The sequence below is a fragment of the Canis aureus genome, chromosome 12, assembly GCF_053574225.1.
Source record: "Canis aureus isolate CA01 chromosome 12, VMU_Caureus_v.1.0, whole genome shotgun sequence".
NCBI classification, from domain to species: Eukaryota; Metazoa; Chordata; class Mammalia; order Carnivora; family Canidae; genus Canis; species Canis aureus.
The window spans coordinates 5293155-5312844 of record NC_135622.1 but is presented as its reverse complement, the minus strand read 5'-3'; the positions used below and the strand labels follow the sequence as shown (position 1 = coordinate 5312844).

At 51.8% G+C, this 19690-nt stretch overlaps 3 protein-coding genes across 36 annotated transcripts in view; 2 read left to right on the top strand and 1 right to left on the bottom strand.

The window, feature by feature from the left end:
- The first annotated feature begins 187 nt into the window (after positions 1-187).
- Positions 188-9072, top strand: PLEKHO1 (pleckstrin homology domain containing O1). 2 transcript variants are annotated; one of them, XM_077842442.1, is made up of 6 exons: positions 188-394; positions 872-1018; positions 5693-5833; positions 6531-6635; positions 7022-7123; positions 8261-9072. In XM_077842442.1, exons 1-6 carry the CDS (start codon positions 368-370, stop codon positions 8963-8965), a joined length of 1227 nt encoding a protein of 408 aa, XP_077698568.1. In that variant the 5' UTR covers positions 188-367; the 3' UTR covers positions 8966-9072. The 2 variants fall into 2 exon arrangements, with proteins under 2 accessions (XP_077698568.1, XP_077698569.1); XM_077842443.1 differs by lacking the exon at positions 188-394 and having other exon boundaries at positions 880-1018; positions 5597-5833; positions 6480-6635.
- Positions 4282-19690, bottom strand: part of LOC144280412 (uncharacterized) — a 204584-nt gene continuing 189175 nt past the window's right edge. For 13 of the 32 annotated variants that reach the window (XR_013348805.1, XR_013348818.1, XR_013348810.1 and 10 more), the window contains 3 exons: positions 10966-11011; positions 8293-8878; positions 7725-7964 (listed from right to left, as the gene is read on the bottom strand). Coding sequence is in view for 4 of the 32 variants with exons in the window: in XM_077842445.1 (XP_077698571.1) it covers positions 4657-4955; positions 10966-11011; positions 11871-11996 (471 nt within the window). In the remaining 28 variants the exon portion in view is untranslated. The other 19 variants (XR_013348828.1, XM_077842446.1, XR_013348832.1 and 16 more) reach the window with 17 other exon arrangements.
- Positions 9221-18394, top strand: LOC144280411 (uncharacterized). Of its 2 annotated transcripts, none has more exons than XM_077842444.1 (2): positions 9221-11328; positions 17752-18394. In XM_077842444.1, exons 1-2 carry the CDS (start codon positions 10944-10946, stop codon positions 17895-17897), a joined length of 531 nt encoding a protein of 176 aa, XP_077698570.1. In that variant the 5' UTR covers positions 9221-10943; the 3' UTR covers positions 17898-18394. The 2 variants fall into 2 exon arrangements, 1 of the variants encoding a protein (XP_077698570.1); XR_013348803.1 differs by lacking the exon at positions 9221-11328 and adding an exon at positions 13464-14104.

The window sequence follows — 19690 nt, the reverse complement described above, 5'->3', positions numbered from 1 at the left end:
AGACAAAGGAGGGGGGTGGGGGAGCGCACCGTCTCCGGCTCCGCGATTCGCCCTTTATTCTGAACTCGCAACGTCAGCGGGCCGCGGATGGAGGCGCGGGGCGCGGGCCGGGAGGCGGCGGCGGGGGCGCGCGGGGGCCCGGGCCGCGTGGGCGCCGGCATGGAGGGCGCCGGGGGGCGGGGGGCGGGCGTGCGTGCGAGTGCGAGTGCGAGTGCGAGTGCGAGTGCGAGGGAGGCCGGCCTCTAGTGTAACCGGAGCTACAAAGAAGGGGAGAGTCCGGGCGAGGGAGGGCGGAGCGGCGGCGGCGGCGGCGGCGGGGGCAGCTCCGCGGGCCGGGCCCCTTCCCCGCGCCGCGCCTCCGGGAACGATGAAGAAGAACCATCCCGCCAAGAGGGTGAGTGTGCCCGCCGCGCCCCGGACCCCGGGCGGCCCCTCGAGCTGCTGTGCGCCGCCTCGGGCCGGGGGCTCGCACTTGGCTGACTTTGCTGCTCCCCCCGGCCCCGGCCCGGCCCGGCCCGGCCCGGCCCGGCCCGGCCCGGCCCCGGCGGGAGACAATGAGGAATCCGGCGAGCTGCCTCGGATGCCGGCGCCGCGGGACCGGGGCTGCGGGCGGGCGGGGCGGGGGCGGGGGCGGGCGGGCGAGGCCCCCGCGCCCGGGCCGCGGCCGGGACCCGTCGGTCGCGAGGAGGGCGAGGCCGGCGGGGCAGGGGGCCCGGAGTGGCAACCTTCGGGGGCGCGGGCAGCGGACGCAGCTCGGGGGGACGGTCGCGGGGACCGCGGGGACCGGGCCGCCGAGGGGGGTCGTGAGGGCCGGCACGACCCGGGCGGATCGCGGCAGCCGCTGACCGGCCTGTGCTGTCGCCCGGGGCAGGGGCTTCAGGACGGCAGCCACCCGTGCGCACCGCCGGAGAAGGTCGGCTGGGTCCGGAAATTCTGCGGGAAGGGGATTTTCAGGGAGATTTGGAAAAACCGTTATGTGGTGCTGAAGGGGGACCAGCTGTACATCTCGGAGAAGGAGGTAGGTGCCCTCCGCCTCCCGCCCCTGGCTCCTCCTGTTCCCGTGCTGTCCCTCCACAGGGGACCTGCCTGCCTCCGCGTCCCCCTGCCCTCGCCCCTCCCCCACTTTGTGCAGAAGCAAGTTCAGCAGTTCAGCTGGTCTCTACCCCTGTCGCATCTGCAGAGAAAGGTCACCCTTTATCCAGAAAACCCGAGTCAGAATTCCAAGTTGAGTGTCCATCTTATTTAATGATTTTTCCCGGCCAACACCTTTCTGACAAGGATGATAAGCCCCCTCCCAGGATGTCCCAAAAGTTCTAAGTGTCCCCTGCTGCCCCCTACTCTATCCTGGCAAGCTAGCTGGAGGTAGGATTTTTTTTTCTTTGCCAGAGCTGCTGAAAAACTCTATGGGGTTTCTTCTCCACCTCTTCCCGCTCCCCTACCCCAAGCCAGCTAACCTCTTTCCTGTCTCTAGCCGGGGCAGGCGCAGGCCATATTGCAAGTACAGCTGCCCCAATCACAGAAAACACATACACAGCCCTGGGTCAGTCTCCTATGGCCTCGGGCAGAGTGTCTGTGAGTGGCAGTTATTTCTGTTGAAGCCAATGATCCTAACCAGTCTGCTTCCCGCTCCGTTAAAAGGAGGAGGAGGAGAAGCAAGGAACTCATTCACCACCCTCTTCATAACTTCTCCCATTTGTATCAGAAAGGAGACAAATGGAGTCACCAACCCCTTATCTGTCTCTGGGTAATTAAAATGAAAACCACAGTCTACATTCAGAACCTGAGCCCGGATCGTTGAATCCACACTCTTCTCCCTTTTCTCTCTTATTTCTGGAGATCGGTTAACACTTGAGACACTGACATTGGCCTCCATGAGGTGAAAGACATTCAGTCCCTCCTTCTGAGATGCTGTCAACACTAGCTTGGAGACTGTCCTGTGCTCCCCGGGTGGCACGGCCCCTCCTGCCCCGTGTTCCCTCACCCCAGAGCTAACTGGGAAGTCCACCCTGAGCTCTAACCTCTTCTGCTTTCTGCAGTAGACTATATTGAGGTAAATAAATCCTTTTATGGTATTGAAACAGACACAGACACAGCCCTAGAGAAAGTAATCGTCTCAACAGAACATGTAGCTAGGCAAGTAGGGAAGAACTAAGCCATGCCAGGGCCAGAGCAATCCCTCTTCGGGGTGTTTCGACCTGACTGTTGACGCCAGGCGGGAACTTGGTGATGGTAGGTGGTGAGAGAAGCCTTTGATAGGATTCATTTTTAAGGGCTTCCTCTACCCAACCCCAAATCCCGTAGAAGGTTTTCCAATTTTCTGGCTTTCCAATTTAAAAATAATAATAATAATAATAATAATAACAACAAGCAAGTGTCAAAGTGTATCTCCTGTCTTCCCCGAACTTCATAATGGCAGCAAACTCTGGTGAGCAATTGGAGAGAACTTCCCATATGTCAACAGTGAAAGGGTAGAAGGAACAAGAGATCTTTTCTCATTTGTATTTGTCCAGAGAACAGAGTCTGGAGCAAAAGTGTGCTTGCTCCTTGTTTGTGGAGGAAAGGGTACAGAGACTGGGGGAAGGATGAATGACCTCAGCCTCCGAGGCCTGGTGTCCTATGAGTCAGGAGCATCTGACCAGTCATGGGGCCCGCTGCCCCCTGCCGAGAGGGGTGCAGGAGCAGTGGGCACAAGCCTACCCTTACTCCTCTTCTTTGGAGCCCGTCCCCCTGCTCAGGCAGCCCTGGACTAAGGATGAAGCTACTGGAGGACTCTATGCTCTATTCTCTTCGCTTCCCACAAGCTCTAGAGCTAACAGATTCAAGATTTTTTTTAATTTAATTTAATTTTTTTTAAGTTTTTATTTATTTATTCATGAGAGATGCAGGCAAAGGGAGAAGCAGGCTCCCCACAGGGAGCCCAATGCAGGACTCGATCCCAGGACCCAGGGATCACACCCTGAGCTGAAGGCAAATGCTCAACCACTGAGCCGCCCAGGCGTCCCTCAGGATATTTTTTTAATGCAAAGTATGATGTTTGTAATTTATGTAGTAATGCAAGAACATCCCTAACCCATGGGACGCCTGGATGGCTCAGCAGTTGAGCATCTGCCTTTGGCTCAGGGCGTGATCCTGGGGTCCCAGGATCGAGTCCTACATCAGGCTCCCTATGGGGAGCCTGCTTCTCCCTCTGCCTGTGTCTCTGCCTCTCTCTGTGTGTCTCTTATGAATAAACAAATAAAATCTTTAAAAAAAAGAATATTCGTAACCCTCTCCCCTCGAATTTTCTTTCTTTGTTGCTTTTCCATATAAAGCCAGGCTCTCCCACCCATCAAAGAAATCCTCCTGTATTTTTTGTTATTAATCATTTTCCTCATTCTCAAAGGGTACCTTATGATCATGAGGTTGATGTGTTGGAACAGAAACTTGATCTTCTGGAGATCTCCTGGTAGAGGAAATTGGGCATCTTTCTTGGCAAGGGAAAAGCCCTGTCTGTGGGCCAGCAGAAGGGTGGGGTTACCTTTGGAAAATGGGTAGTTATAAATGAGGCTTTGGGAATTTGGTGGGGGAAAAACCATACAGTGGAGAGCAAAGGTCTTAGAGTTGTGTACCTTCCGTGGGAATTGGAATCTACCGGTCCTGCTGCCTGTCTTGCCCCTGCCCTATCAAGGCCTAACCTCTGTCCCTGCATCCTCCTTCCTTGTCACCCGTGTCCAGGGCAGAATGCCCCCTCCCTTCACTTGCCTTCCTGTAAGGAAAACAACAAGGACCTCTCCTCCCCTGGCCCCGCACACACACCCAGCACTTTCCTCTCTAAGAGTTCTGGCATCTGCTGATAGTCTCAAGCCTGAGGAAGGAGGACGGGAGGATGCAGCACATCATCCTCCCTCCCTGCCCCCATGCTTCTGGGAATTGTCCTCAGATACCCCTTGCCGACATCTTCTCTGCTTCCATCCCCAGTCCTGCCGGGCCCAGAGCCGGGGAGCCCCGGAAGGGGGAGGGCCCTGGAGGAGGCCAGTCGTGCCAGAGCAGATGGGCAGATGGATGGGCAGCCATCGACCCACACGAGGCTGTGTGATCAGCCTTCCTCCTCTGTGTCCGCCTCTGGGCCCAGCAGCCCGTCCGAAGAACAGAGAGACGCCAGACCAGAGATGGGCTGGGGGTGGAAGAGAAAAGCGCTCCTCTACTTCAGGGCTGGGGAGAGCCAGGAGAATAGATGAAGCCACCTGGGCACCCAGTTCCCGCTGTGGCGCATGGGAAGTAATTCCAGTCGGGGAGGGTGGGTGACTTCCAAGTAGACACGAGGCTACTTTTATTTGCTTGTTTAGCTTTAACAAGACAGGCACTGGTGCTTTTCATCACTCGTCCCAGGAAAGCACAAGCAGCGCGTTCCCAGGGTCCTTGGAGGCGGCAGAGGGCCAGAGGGCTTGCGGATGTCAGGCTGCTGGTGTCTGAGGCCCTCTCTTCCTGTGAGCCAGCACAGTCTGGGAGTCACAGCCTCCCAGCACCCCCAGTCCCAGTCCGGGGATGGCGGGGGGTCACCTTAGTGGGGAGGACAAACAACTGAGAGATTTCAAACAGACCTCGGCAGAAGTCTTACTGGAATTTGCTTTGCGGTGCTCAGCACAGGCTGGGGGGCGTCAGGGGATGTAGACAGAATCAGGGTCTCCGGTGAGACACTGAGCAAGAGGGTGAGGGCCCGAGTGCCGGCTGAAGCTGGGAAGGGCAGCACCGGGTGCAGGGGAGGCGCCAGGGCAGGGGAGGGCCACGCGTAGACAGAACTTCCAGCAGGAAGGGGCTTAGGCTCTCACTGGAACCGTGCAAGGAAGTAGCAGGGCGCAGATCTGATCCTCCGTCCTCCAGGGACAGAATAAGTGCATCTTTGTCAAGGGAGAGGTGGATGGATGCCCTCAGTGGCCTTCGAGGCCTGCAGGGGCGAGGCTGGGTTGTCCCGGTTCCTGGGAGGGAGGAAGGAGAGTAAGAAGTACAGGCATGTTTCTCGGCCTTGTCTGAACAAATTCAACACACGGATCCAGGGAACTGCTGTTTTCGTGATGCTGAAGTTCCTGAAATGAAGGAGGTAGATGACTCTTTTTGATAGTATATATTTGAGGAGGGAGTCAGGTCAGGTAAGAAAGCCCAGCTGGCCCAGCCAGGGGAGTAGGCAACGCTTCATCTTGGGGTTCTAAGTTCGAGCCCCACATTGGGTGTAGAGATTACTTTAAAAAATAATAAATAAATAACCAACACGTTTAATAAGATGGGGGAGACCTTTGCCTCAAGACATCCCCCAATACTGACGGTGCTTTTATTTCCTCCCTTGGGAGATCAACAGCAGTCCAGGGATGAAGATAGGATTAACCTGTTAGCCATGTAAGCCTTGTCTTTTGAAGGACATAATGGGGGTCATAAGGAAGAGAGACATCCTGGGGCTCTGGAAACAGTAGCTTAGCTGGAGAGCCTGTGGATAGGGTTTACATGGAAGCCCACCTGAGGAATCCCGGGTTTGAGGGCTGCCCCAGGGCTGTGTCCCTGTCCGGCCTGTGTGGGCCTTGGGTGAGACAGCTCTCCTATCCTGTTCTCCCTCCCCTCTTCTTAGGCTTATCCTGCTTCCCAAGACCGGTCCAAATCAACAGTCTGAGGGAAGGCATGAAGTAATTTTATCCTCAGCACCTCACGTCTAACCCTCCCTTAGGTAAAAGATGAGAAAAATATTCAAGAGGTGTTTGACCTGAGTGACTATGAGAAGTGTGAAGAGCTCCGGAAATCCAAAAGCAGGAGCAAGAAAAATCATAGCAAGTTTACTCTTGCCCACTCCAAACAGCCCGGCAACACGGTAGGTTTGTCCTGCCTCCTTGGCCACTAGAACATTGCCGCTTGCATGGGGGAGGGGGGGTGCTGGGGGTGAAGAACACCCTCCCCCTGTGGGTTCCATCCCCCATTCCTGGCTCAGATGGCCTTGCTCTTCTACCAGCTTTTGTTATTTAACCTGAGAATATTGTGGCCATTTCCTTCCCTGCAGGCAAAGCAGCTTTTAAACTGTCCAGTCACAAAGATCGGCTCTCTCGCTCGCTCTCTCACATACACGCACATATACATCACACATCTCTTGGAAGAAAATCACTTTTCCCTGTACCTGATAGATGGTTGAAGTTCTGAACCCAGTTTCTCTTGTCTGAGAGAATTCAGGGGAGATCCTGTTACATTCTGTTTACTCAAACATTAAAGATCTTTATTTTAGTCTCTGTCCTTTATCATTTATCAAACCTCCTTATAATTATCTCCAGTGACAGATGTATGTATATCCATTAACCTTCTTAGCTCGTCCTTGGTCATTTCTAAAGGAACCTCTAAGCTGTGGCATCTTCTAGGAATAGGGGCCAGTTTTCTTAGTTCTGTGGGTGACTCTGGAAGCAGAAACTCTCCTACGAGCTGAGTCTAAGAGAATGAGATGATAATTCCTTATTTCTTTACTGTCCTAGTGAGGCACCCACCCTAAAACCCTGGCTGAACCAAGAATCTTCCCCTCACAGGCTCCCAACCTGATCTTCCTAGCAGTGAGTCCAGAAGAGAAGGAATCATGGATCAATGCCCTCAACTCTGCTATCACCCGAGCCAAGAACCGCATCTTGGATGAGGTCAGGGGGGCTCATTTGGGGAGGAGGAACAGCAGGGCAGAGGCAGTAACCATGACTCACTAAAGGGACAGATTATGGGTGGACCACACTTAACCTGCTACCCCCACGAGCTACACTTCTTTAGCTCCCTTTGCAAACCCCATTCTCCCACCTTTTATGTCTTTCTGCCAACTCTTTCTGTGCTTTGGATGCATGGGGCCAGCCTTGGAACCCCCCCCCACACACACACACACCCCACCGCCCCTCACAGGCGCCATAAAGGCTTTGTCTTTGAATTTTCTCAGAAGCAGTTAATGGGTGGGTTTATTTCCCAGTCGAGGACTCAGGGGCTGCTTCACATGGGTCTGTGAAGAACACCCATGACTCATCACAGTGCATCTCTTCAGGTCACCGTGGAGGAGGATAGCTATCTCGCCCACCCCACTCGAGACAGGGCAAAAATCCAACACTCCCGCCGCCCCCCAACTCGAGGACACCTGATGGCCGTGGTATGTAAGATTGTAAGGGTGTAAAACTTCTTGAAGGGCCAACTCCACATTAGTCTGTCTCAGACAAGACTATCTGAGACGGCCCACCAGAGGCATTTGCCATACCAAGGCCAAAGGCTAGGGAAGCCCCTTCACCCCGTCCCCCAGCCCAATTCCTCCAAGCAGAAATATTTAGTTAGTACCTACTATGAGTTCAAAAGTCCTTGCCCTCTATCAGTTTATCATCCCCTGTGGGAAATGAGATCTACCCACAAGGAAAGTGAAAAATAGCAGCAGTGACTGCTGTGCTGCGGGGCCTGTTACTGTGCAGTGGCCGGCTGTCCTGAGGGGGAACAGCATGAGGCTCTGCACCATGCAGCCCTGTGACACACCAAGTGCTGGTCCCTTTCACTGTCCAAGCGCTCAGTCTCTAGGGAGGCAGGCAGATGGGTAGAGTGGAAAGAATATAGGCTTTGGAAACAGAACCAGGTTGGAACCCAGCTTTGCAATCTCTTCTCCCTGTGATTCCCTGAGGCTCTATGTCTTCAGCAGTAGAGTAGAGCAGTCACCATGCCCACCTTGAAGGGCTGCTGGGAGGAATGAACGACTCAAGCCACATATGTACAAGGATGCATGAGGGGCTGAATAATACCCGTATTATTTTTTTTATTACGATATTCTGGAAGTAGAACAAGTTTTCCTGTAAGGCAAGGGGTTGTGGCTCTTTAGAGCAGAGGCGGTTGAGGTGTGTGGCTGGGAGGGCACCGATTACTGTGCGCCGTGGAGCATCCTGTGTGTGCCAGACCCCAAAAGATGCTCAGAAGAAGCATGAGATGGAGAAGAAAGGCACTCTTGGGGAGGTCTGTAGGAAAGTGGAGAACATGGGAAACAAGCAGAAGTTACTTTAAGACACAGAAGAATAAGAGAAAAGTTCAAATCACTATCAAAGGAATAAGAAATCGTAAAAACAAGTCAGAAAGTTGTTAGGATGGAGCACTTCTCATTTAGGGGAAGCGCGTTGAGGGGGAAATGGCCAGTCTGCACACACGCGCGTGCGTGTGTGTGTGCGTGTGTCTCTCTCTTTCTCTCTGGCAGTCACTCCCAACAGGCCCCCTATGGCAGTCCACTCCCTTCATTCCCATCCTCTCCCCCCTCTAGGCCTCCACCTCTACCTCGGATGGGATGCTGACCTTGGACTTGATCCAGGAGGAGGAGCCTTCCCCTGAGGAGCGCACCTCCTGCGCCGACAGCTTCAGGGTGGACCTGGACAAGTCAGCGGCCCAGCTAGCCGGCAGCCGGCGGAGAGCAGACTCGGACCACGTCCAGCCCTCCTCAGAGCGGGCCGGCGGCCTTCCCCGGTCTTGGGAGAAGCCGGACAAAGGGGCCACCTATACCCCTCAGGCACCCAAGAAGCTGACCCCTACAGAGAAAGGCCGCTGTGCCTCCCTGGAGGAGATCCTGTCCCGGCGGGACGCTGTCCCCCCCTGCACCAACCCGCTGCGGCCCCAGGACCCCCCCACCCTCCTTCCGCCCCACCCGGCCCAGCTGTCCCGGATCCAGGACCTGGTAGCCAGGAAACTGGAAAAGACTCAGGAGCTGCTGGCAGAGGTTCAGGGCCTGGGAGACGGGAAGCGGAAGGCCAAGGACCCCCCTTGGTCTCCCCCTGATTCCGAGTCGGAACAGCTGCTGCTAGAGACAGAGCGGCTGCTGGGAGAGGCGTCGTCGAACTGGAGCCAGGCGAAGAGGGTGCTGCAGGAGGTCCGGGAGCTGAGGGACCTGTACAGACAGATGGACCTGCACAGCCCCGACTCCCACCTCAGACCAGCTGCTCAGCACAGTCAGTACCGCAAGAGCCTCATGTGAGGGAAGGGGCTGGCATCTGGAACTCGGGGGGCTCGGACTCTTACCTCCAAGTGTTGCAGGATAAAGCTTTTTTATTTACCTCAGTCAAAAAAAGGAAAAAAACACAACTCGTTGCTCTTCCTGCTCCCCAATCCTCCTCCCATCCTCCTTTCCTGCCCTCCTCGCCTCCCTTCTCCGGGTCTGTCTCTCTGATGCCTAAATTGCCTCAGATTTGGAGAGGTGACCCCTATAGTGGTGGTAAGAAGCTTTCACCTAGATGAAGTGAGAGGGGAATAAAAGCATAGTCTAGCCATTTAGACATGCCAGGGAATGTCCTGCTGTTCTCCAGGACCCAAGGACGTGGATAAGCTAAGTTTGGGGGGAAGGCTTTTGCTCTGAGGTCCCAGTCCAGGTTTTCAGTCTGAGGGTGCAATTTCAGCTGCCCAGCTCTAGTCCTAGGGATATAGAAGCCATTGCCACTTGCCTGTGTACACAGAAGTGACATCCATCCCGGCCCAGAGTGGGATTTGTGGGATCCCACAAGGTGCACCAGCTTCTTGCTCATCCTCTGAATGACATCGAGCGGCCTGGATTTCTTACTTGCCGCGTTTCATCCCTCGTTTCCCACATCTCTCCCAACCCTGACTCAGAGATCCGGTGCTGGACAGTTGGGGTTGGCCTGGTCCCTAGGTGAGGGGGGCCCGGTGCAGGGGAACTTAGGGCATACTTACTAAGAACAAAACTAATTTGCAATGCAAGCTGGGCAAGATTGGGGGGAAACCAAACATGTGCCCAGGTTCCTCTTTTGGCCAAGCTAGGGTTTCCTGTAGCCTCTCCCTCTCCTTCCTCAGACCTCTCCCAATACTCATCAAGCCCCAACTTAAGCAAAACATCTTTATGCTCGTACCACCACCCTCCTGGCCAGGCTCCCTTGCATTCTTGTCATGGCAGATCTCACACTATTTTGTTGGCTTCTTCCCTCTGAACTTCCTGAGAACAGGTTAGCAACAGTGACATGGTCCAGAGAAAAGTTGTGAAGCCAAGAGAGGAGTAGGTTTTGACAAGGAGACAGAGAGTCTTATGGATCAACTAATGGGGTTAGAAACCACTTGGAAGTATATGCACCTCTTCCCACCCCTTGGCCCCTTCCCTAGCTCTCCACTTGCCTCCAACAGCCAAGCCCTGGCACTTCTCTTGGGGTGAGAGGGGAGATGGGGGAGACCATGGGGACAGACTGGGCACTGGCAGTGAGGCTGCCCTCATGGGACATTCAGGAAGATTCAGTAGGAGGGAGAGAAGGGAAATCCTCTGGGTGAAGCACCGACCCTTCACCTCCCATTCTTCTGCTCTGCTGTTACTTCCACATCCCAAGTAAGCGAGATGGGCGATGTCTCCACGTTAAACGGGCTGCATGGAAGGGAGGTGCTGTGTTTTCTGTAGCCCTGCATGCGGCCCTGAGGATTGTCCCTAGAGCTAGCCCGTAGTTCTCTAAACAACTCTCCTCCCTGAGGAATACGTACCCCAGTACCCCACCCGAGAGGGAGAGGCCGCCTGAGTGTCCTTCCAGGGTTTCCTGGGGTAGCAGGTGAAGAAATCTGGGTCTGCAGACTTCTCCTCTCCTGCGCTCAGCATGGTCAGCACACCCACCCATTGCCAAATCATGAAAATCCAGGTTAAAATAGTTACTTTCTTTGTAGAAGTCCCCATCTTTGTATGTATTTTATTTTACCAGCATTTTCCCTCTTTTTATTCCTTTGTGCTCCACATGATAAAAGACAAAAGTGAAAAGGACACATATCCCAACGTGCCAAGTATCTGTGGCTGCCAGGGGAGCTAGAGGACAGAGGGAGGCCCTGGAAGGAGAGGTGGGTGAGGGGAGCAGAAAAGAAAGATCAGGCCCCTGGGAGATGGAGGGCCAGGCACCGGGCTCCTGCGGCCTCCTGGGCACCAGAAGCAGGCCACAGGGCAGTAAAATGAGCCCCGCTTTGGAACCAGACAGATGCGGGTTCAGATTTACTTACCAGGCCCTGGGCGAGGCCCCAGCGTTCTGCGCGTTGGTTTTCTCATCTGCAAAATGGAGAGTTCTCGTTGGGCAGACGACAGACAGAGATGCCTGAAGGCCAGGAGATCAGGAAAGGGCTGCTGGCACTTCCCGGGGCCTGGCCACGTGGCCACGGCCGCTGTGATCAGCGGCAGGCCGGGGTCCCCACCACCATGCTCCAGCGTGGGAGCCGCGCTGGGCCCACGCCCTTGCTCTGACAGCGGGCACCAGGGATGCGCTGAGGCCGGGACAGAGGAGCAGCACAGGGTCTCCTGTCTCCGGGAGCTGCAGTCTTCCCTCGAGGACACCAGCCAAGGACACCAGCTGCAAGCTTACCGCAAAGGTGGGTGGCCAGCGCGGCTCAGGAAAGGAGGGAGCCCCGCCCCAGGCAGCAGCAGGATGGGAGGCAGGCAGGGACCCACAGCATGGGAGCCCAGCGTCCCCTCTCCCCGATCGCTCCCCTCCTTCCAGCATCCCAGTTTCTCTACCTGCCATATTGCCTCCACTCCTGCCCAGTTGCTGGGTTCTGGGGTAAACAGGTAGCTCAAGTAAGGGGACAGGAGCCAACTTGCTTACTACCCCGTTGCCAGTACACCTGCATCTGTGTGTGTTTTCCTCCTCCCCTGGTCTCTCCCATCAATTGTGCTATCTTTTCTTATACAAATGCGCTGGAGAAGGGATAATCTTTGGGGAGGCCCTAGGATGGGGAGACGAGGAGCTCCAGGACGCGCAGTTGAAAGGGTCAGGAGTGGAGACAGGTGAAGAACTCAATGCCTGAAATTCCATATTTCAAAAGTGACACTTTTACCCATTTTGCCTGTTCTTCCCCACCCACTCGGTAAGTAGGGGTTTGGGGAACAGGAGGCCAATGTCTGAAGTGTTGACCTGAAGTGCTGACGGCTTCCTAGGCTGCTGTTCCGCACAGCCGGTAGGCGGTTTAGGGTGAGAAGAAAGAGGAGAAGCCCACGAGTTTCTCTGACTCCGGCTCCAGCCTTCCAAAAGCATTGCCATGCTGAGCCTGGAGCTCTGACCCTAGTCCCAGCCCCTCTGTCAACAGTATATTTTACCATATTCTCCCCAGAAACCAGCCCCCCCCATCTCTCCCCCTCTACCCCGCCCAGGCAAGCGGACGCAGCCCTGTAGCACAGCCCTAGAAGCCCAGCTCCAGCCTCCTCCCCTTCTCACCCCCAGCCCCTGCGTGGTTCGTTTCTCTTCCTCCTTTCTTCCAAGCTCCCAGTCTCCCAACCGCAGCAGCCAATCCCCAGCCTGCTCTGGAGCCACACCATATAAGGAGAGGTTGGAAAGAAACCGGAGTAAAAGCGAGAGCAAACACACACACACACACACACACACACTCGCATGCATGCGCACACACCCCAGCACACGCACACACCCAAGAGTTTGAGCACCTCTCTGCACATGACCCTGTGTCTGTTCGACCATGTGTATGACACCAGTCCCACCGTTCCCTGTCCCAGGCTCACCCCACCCACAGAACCAGGAACCTGTTTGCTCTTCCTCGCCTTTATTCACGCCCCCTGAGACCATCACTCCAACCAGTTGCCTCTGACCCAGATTTTCTGCACTAATTACAAGCCTAACGAGATCTAACAAACACCCAACTTAGAACAGCTGAGACCCTTGAGGTCAATTAGTACAACCCAGCTCAGCTCAGGAAGTGAGAGATGAGCCAGAAACTCTTGTACTTGCCTCACCCCAACCCCAACCCAACCCTGGCCTTGGAAGCAGGCAGGGGGAGAATGCAAAAATTAGCAGAACCAGTTTAAAAATAGGATCTTGGAGAGTTAACAAATGTGTGGAAAACTGCGTTAAGGTTGGAAAGAATACAGCATCTCCTAAGTTATCAGTTGGGTAGGGGCTGGTGCAGTAACAGAAATGAGGGACATAAGGCAGTTTTCCTTTTCTCAAGGACAAAATGGAGAAGAGTAACTCGTGGAAGAGGGGGCAGCACTAGAATCTGGATCTGCACCTCAGTCTCCAACTCTTAATGCCTCTTCCTCTTTGCCTCCTGCTTTGGACAAGTTGGGGTTGTCTCCCCTGTCTTTCCTGATGGTTTGGAATAACTCTGAAATCACTTCTTTCTTTCAGAAATGTTAGCTTCGGCCTCATTTCTTGCTTATCCTTCTTCCAGATATTAAAACAATGAGAGGGAACAGATCCTTCTTCCCAAGAAACACAAAAAAGTGTAGAATAAAGGTGATCAGGTGTGGGTTAACCAAGTATTGCAATGATGCCCACATGACTGTCTTCTAGATGAAGACTAAGAAGAAATAGAAGTGGTAGCAGCTGGTTGCTTTTGCAGCTTTCCTACCTGGCAGCAACTGCAACACAACAGAAAGAAGATGGAGGGCAGCCCCGGTGGCGCAGCGGTTTAGCGCCGCCTGCAGCCGGGGTGTGATCCTGGAGACCCGGGATCAAGTCCCACGTCGGGCTCCCTGCATGGAGCCTGCTTCTCCCTCTGCCTGTGTCTCTGCCTCTCTCTCTGTGTGTCTCTCATGAATAAATAAATAAAATCTTTAAAAAAGAAAGAAAGAAGATGGAGCAGGGCAGCGTGCTTCTCATTTTCAGGAGTTCCCGTCTTTAGGTGGCAAAACAAGGCAGATTCTAGAATGGTTTCCTGTCCTACATCCCCCGACATGCAGGCCAGTTGTCCTAACCTCATCCCTAGCACTTGTGACTCTGTTGAGGTGGGAAGGGAAGGAGAAGGCTGGCGAAGTGCTCTCTGCCCTAGCAGGGGAACGCGACCTGGAGCCGCTGCAAGACCAAGAAGGAAGGTCTCTCCTCCCCCAGCCTCCAGCCTCCAGCCTCCAGCCTCCAGCCTCCTGGCTGTGGTGGGCTGCACCCTGCTCGCACCCTGCCTCCACCACAGCCCAGACACGCGGTAGCCAGGAGCCTGGTGGACAGGACAACTCAAGAAGCATCACAGCTACCCGGCGAGGACTCCCAAATGTACTTTCCAGCCCCAACCCACCTCTGAGATCAAGGCACTTACAGCATGTGGCTGTACTTCAGTGTCTAAGAGGCATCTTAGATAAATGTGGAAAATCCTTAAGTAACGGTCCTCAATCTCTCAGCCTCCCCGCAAGCTCCTTTGCAAGGTGAGTTTACTGTTCCTCCACTCAAGAGGCATCTCTGTATCTCCAACTGCCATTTGAATCTCGGTTTGCCTCGTAACTTGCTTTGATCGATATGATGTGCTGTTGTGTAAGTTGCAGAGCTTAGACCCTAAAAGGTCCTGCAGTCCCGTCACCACATGTAAAAAGCCCACGCTTCTTCAAATTCAGTTATATACAAGAAGCTTGGACTAGCATTCTTGAGGATGTGAGACCACATGGGGAAAGAGGTCCTGAAACCACACAGAATCTTCCCAACATCCAAACCTCCATACAAACACTGGCTAAACGTAGGACACCATGCAAGACCCGAAGGCCAACTGTCTGGTCAACCCACAGAATTGTGAGAAATTCTATAAATTATTGTTGTCCTAAGCCGCTAAGTTCTGGGGTGATTTGCCATTCAGCAATACATACTGAAGCAGAAATAGGTATGTGGAAGTAGGATACTGCCATAATTAAAACCTAAAACACATGGCAATGGCCCTGGGACCTGGGAGCAAGCAGAGGCGAAAAAGGCCGGTGGCAAGAAGACTATTAGTACAAGTTGGTTGAGCAGGGAGAAAAACACTTTTGGATGCTTACAGAACAGCGTCATCTGTGTTATACAGCAGTGGAATCATTTATGAAACCATTACCTGTGGTACTTGGAAAATAGAAAACGTACGTAACAAACATGTTGGAGGTGGCTTAGGGGAATTCCAAGCAGAATGCTAACAATACCAATATGTTTTTCTTAGCTGTAAATATTAAGGTATTGAAAGAGGAACTAAAGAAGGAATCAGTTTGCAAGCAACATTTGAGGAAAAAATAATAAAGAGGAACAGTCTCCATCCAGAAGACACTGGGGAAATTGAAACCCCTGTGCACGGTTGGTAGGAATGTAAAATGGTGCATCCACTATGGAAAACAACATGGCGGTTCCTCCAAAAAATAAAAGTAGGATCACCACATGATTCAGCAGTCCCACTCCCAGTATACAGTCAAAAGAATTGAAAGCAAGATCTTGAGATATCTGCTCACCTAGGTCCATAACAGCATTATTCACAATGAGCCAGGGATGGAAGTAACTCAAGTGTCCATCAAAGGATAAATGGATAAACAAAATGTACTATATACATATGATGAAACAGTATTCAGCCTAAAAACAGAAGGAAATCTGTCACATATCACAACATGAATGAACCTTAAGGACTTTTTTTAAAATTTTTATTTATTTATGATAGTCACAGAGAGAGAGAGAGAGAGAGAGGCAGAGACACAAGCAGGCTCCATGCACCGGGAGCCCGATATGGGATTCGATCCCGGGTCTCCAGGATCGCGCCCTGGGCCAAAGGCAGGCACCAAACCACTGCGCCACCCAGGGATCCCCTTATTTTATTTTTTTAAGTAGACTGCACACCCAGTATGGAGCCATCGCAGGAACCTTGACTTGAGGACATTATGTTAAGTCAACTACCATATGATTCCACTTATTTTTTTTAAGATTTTATTTATTTATTCATGAGAGACACAGAGAGGGACAGAGAGAGGCAGAGGGAGAAGCAGGCTCCATGCAGGGAGCCCGATGTGGGACTCGATCCCAGGTCTCCAGGATCACGCCCTGGGCCAAAGGCAGGCGCTAAACCGCTGAGCCACCCAGGCTGCCCCATATGATTCCACTTATATGAAGTATCTAAAGTAGTCAAATTCATAGAAACAGAAAGCAAAATGGTGGTTTCCAGGGCCTGGGAAAAGGGGGAAAAGGGGGGTTTTTGTTTAATGGGTACAGAGTTTCCGTATTACAAGATGAGAAAGTTTTAGAGCTGGGCTGCACAACATTGTGAATATACTTGACGCTACTAAACTGCACACTTAAAAATGAGTAACATGACAAATTCTATTATAGGTCTTTTAACCACAGTTAAATATAAAAAAATTGTTAAAGACTTATTTATTCATGAGAGACACAGAGAAAGAGACAGGCAGAGACACAGGCAGAGGAAGAAACAGACTCCTTGCAGGAGCCTGATGTGGGACTCGATTCTGGATCCCAAGATCATGACCTGAGCCGAAGGCAGCCGCCCAACCACTGAGCCACCCACCCAGATGTCCCTAAATTTTTTAATGACACTTAAAAAATGTCATGATCCCTTGCCCAGTCCCTACACCCGAAATTGTTTTCAGACCTGAAATCTATTGAATGAAAAAGGGGGTGAGTCACCAGGAGGAATTCCTCCAGTCCTTCTCCCAAAGGGACTTACAGCCATTTACTTGAATACCTGTAAGCTAGAGGAGGGCAGGTATCCTGTGTGACATGGAGCCTGAAATGATACTGATACTGAGACCTGAAATGTCATCGTGGACATGGACTACTCTGTGGATTAGAGTGGACGGACTACCGGCCCATCAAAATGGAATCCTGGCTGAAGTCCATCCTAAGGTGCTCCACGGGCCCATGGCCCCACCTGGTGGTCACTGCCCCAATTCCTGAATGTGAATGTGTAACTGGAACTGACGATATAGCTGGCTGTTAGGAAAGCCCCTACATTGGATCATTGGTTTATCTGATAAGAGCTGTCACAGTGGGGAAGCTTCTGAAATTGTGCCTCTCCCCACACTGTCACATCTCTAAGGCAAGATGGTAAATAAAAAGCAATATCCCAGGGCAGCCCGGGTGGCTCAGCGGTTTAGTGCCACCTTCAGCCAAGGGTGTGATCCTGGAGACCGAGGATCGAGTCCCATGTCAGGCTCCCTGCATGGAGCCTGCCTCTCCCTCTGCCTGTGTCTCTGCCTCTCTCTCTCATGAACAAATAAATAAAATCTTAAAAAAAAAAAAAAAAAAGCAATATCCCAGAAAAAACTGGTGGTTGCCAGAGAGGAGGAGAGTGGGAGGGATGGGCAAAAAGAGTGAAGGGGAGTTGTGTGGGGGAGGGTTGGTATAGGCTTCCAGTTATGGAATGAGTAAGTCATGGGGCTGAAAGGTACAGCATAGAGAATATAGTCAATGGTATTGTGTCTTATGGCGACAGATGGTAGCTACACTTGCAACGAGCATAACATACATACAGAGTTGTGGAATCACTATGTTGTATACTGAAACACTGGTGTCAAATGTACTTCAATTTAAAATATATATTTAATTTTGGAGGGAAGACAGAAATCAGGACTACCTTTAGGGATCTCAAGGGATAGTGGTCTCTATCATACCTCTGTTTGATTATCCAGTCTGGTTCCTACAGAAAACAGATAGATCCTGGAGAATGGTAGCTCCATTCAAGCCTTGATTGCAGCCACCACACAGAATGTGGTCTCATGGCTACAGCATATAAATATGGCTTCAAGTACATGACATGTGGCCATAGATTTTTTTTTTAAGATTTTTAAATTTTTATTTGAGAGTGAGAGAGAGAGCTAGTACAGGCAGGGGGGAAGGACAGAGGGAGAAGAAGCAGACTTCCCACTGAGCAGGGAGCCTGATGGGGAGCTTGATCCCAAGACCCTGGGATCATGGCCTGAGTTGCTTAACCTGCTAAGCCACCCAGGTGCCCAAGTGGCCAATGATTTCATATATGCATTCTTCTTTTTCCCAATCAGGAAACAGAAGCAGCATTCACATGGACTGAACAGCATTTATTTACCTTTTCCCCCAGGCTATTACACCTCTCCCAATCTATGTCATGATATATTCAGAAAAGATCTAGCCCATGTGGACATCCCAGAGAACTCTGTATTGATCCACTGCATCAATGACATTATGCTGATTGGCGAGAACAAGCAAGAGGTGGCTAGCATCTGAAAGCCTTGGTAAGACACACTCACTCAAGACGGTGCTGTATAAACTCTATGAAAAAATAAAATAAAATAAACTCTACGAAGATTCTAAGGACCTCCTCCTGTCAGTAGTTTGGGGGATCCAGCAGTCAGAGGCATGCTAGGATACCTCCTAGGAAGAAAAGACAAACTGCTGTGTATTGCATCCACAAAGGAAACACAATACCTTGTGGACCTCTTTGTTCTGGAGATGACATGTTCATCGTGGCCCATATCCTGGGTGACACACAAAGTTGTTGCTTTGAGTGGGGACTGAGTGAGACTCCTCAACATCTGCTTCTCAGAGGACGCAACCAGCACACCTTGTGTCTTCCTGCCCTCCCCAGCACCACCATCTACTCCATCTGCAAGGTGTTTGGCTCTACTTAAAAGCAGATCTAATATCTGACCATTTCTCTAGCTCTCCTCTGCCAGACCCTCACCTGAATCCTCTCTTCTTTGCTTCAACTCCTCCCCATTCAGCAGCTGGAATGTCTTCTTAAAGCAATTCATGTAACTTGCCTACTTAAAATCGTCTAAGCTTCATCACTTTTATTTTTTTTTAATTTTTATTTATTTATGATAGTCACAGAGAGAGAGAGAGAGAGAGAGGCAGAGACACAGGCAGAGGGAGAAGCAGGCTCCATGCACCGGGAGCCTGATGTGGGATTCGATCCCGGGTCTCCAGGATCGCGCCCTGGGCCAAAGGCAGGCGCCAAACCGCTGCGCCACCCAGGGATCCCCGCTTCATCACTTTTAAATAAAATAAAAATCCCACCTCAGGCCCTTTGCCCTTGCTATTTTTCTGCCCAAACAACACTCTAGTTCTCTTCCTGAAAATCTTTATTCAAATGTCAGTTCCTCTGAGAGCTCTTTACTGGTCACTCTGTCTCTTCCAGTGGAAACACCCCTTCCGATTGCTTCCTGACATATCGCTATTTGCCTCCTTCAAGTCCTTCCAACAGTTACCACAGCCTAATCATTTTCCACTTTTGCTTTTTCCTTCTCTCTCTCTGCCTGAGTAGAATATGGGAACCACAGGGGCAGGGCCTTGACTCAATCACAGTTGTCTCCCTAGCACTCTGCACACAATATACAAACACAATGATTATCCGTGTGGAATTAATGATTGAATAGTCTTCCTATCCCACCCACACCTCTGCTACAGTCATCCCCACCATTTACTTCCATTGTAGTAATATTAATAGATCTTGATGGCCCGTCATGGTATTTTAAATAGCATATTATTTTACTCACATTAAGAATTAACCCCGTGAGGAAAACAAGAGTTAAGGGTAAAAAAAAAAAAAAAAAAAAAAACCACCCTGAAGCTGACAGAAGTAATCAAGCTAGAGAGTGCCCGAATCTAAATCTAAAATCAGGTTTTGGGAAACGCCATAATGTCTGACGCCAGTTACCACAGGTAGACCAAATTTCACAGGTTAAGGGCACAGTCCCCACAAGGCTGCCCTCACTTCAGTCACAAGTTCAGGGGTCCCACTGCCTCCTGAAGTTTGATAATTTGTCAAAACTATTCATAGAACCCAGGAAAGCATTCTACTTACAATTAAGGGGGGGTTTTTGTAAGACTTTATTTATTTATTTGAGAGAGAGAGAGAGCACGTGCGCGTGCATGAGTAGGGGGAGGGGAAGAAGGAGAGGGAGAAGAAGAAGTAGTGGAGCCCCACTGAGCAGGGAGCCCAACACAGGGCTCCATCCGGGGACCCTGAGATCATGACCTGAGCCGAAGGCAGATGCTTAACCAACTGAGCCACCCAG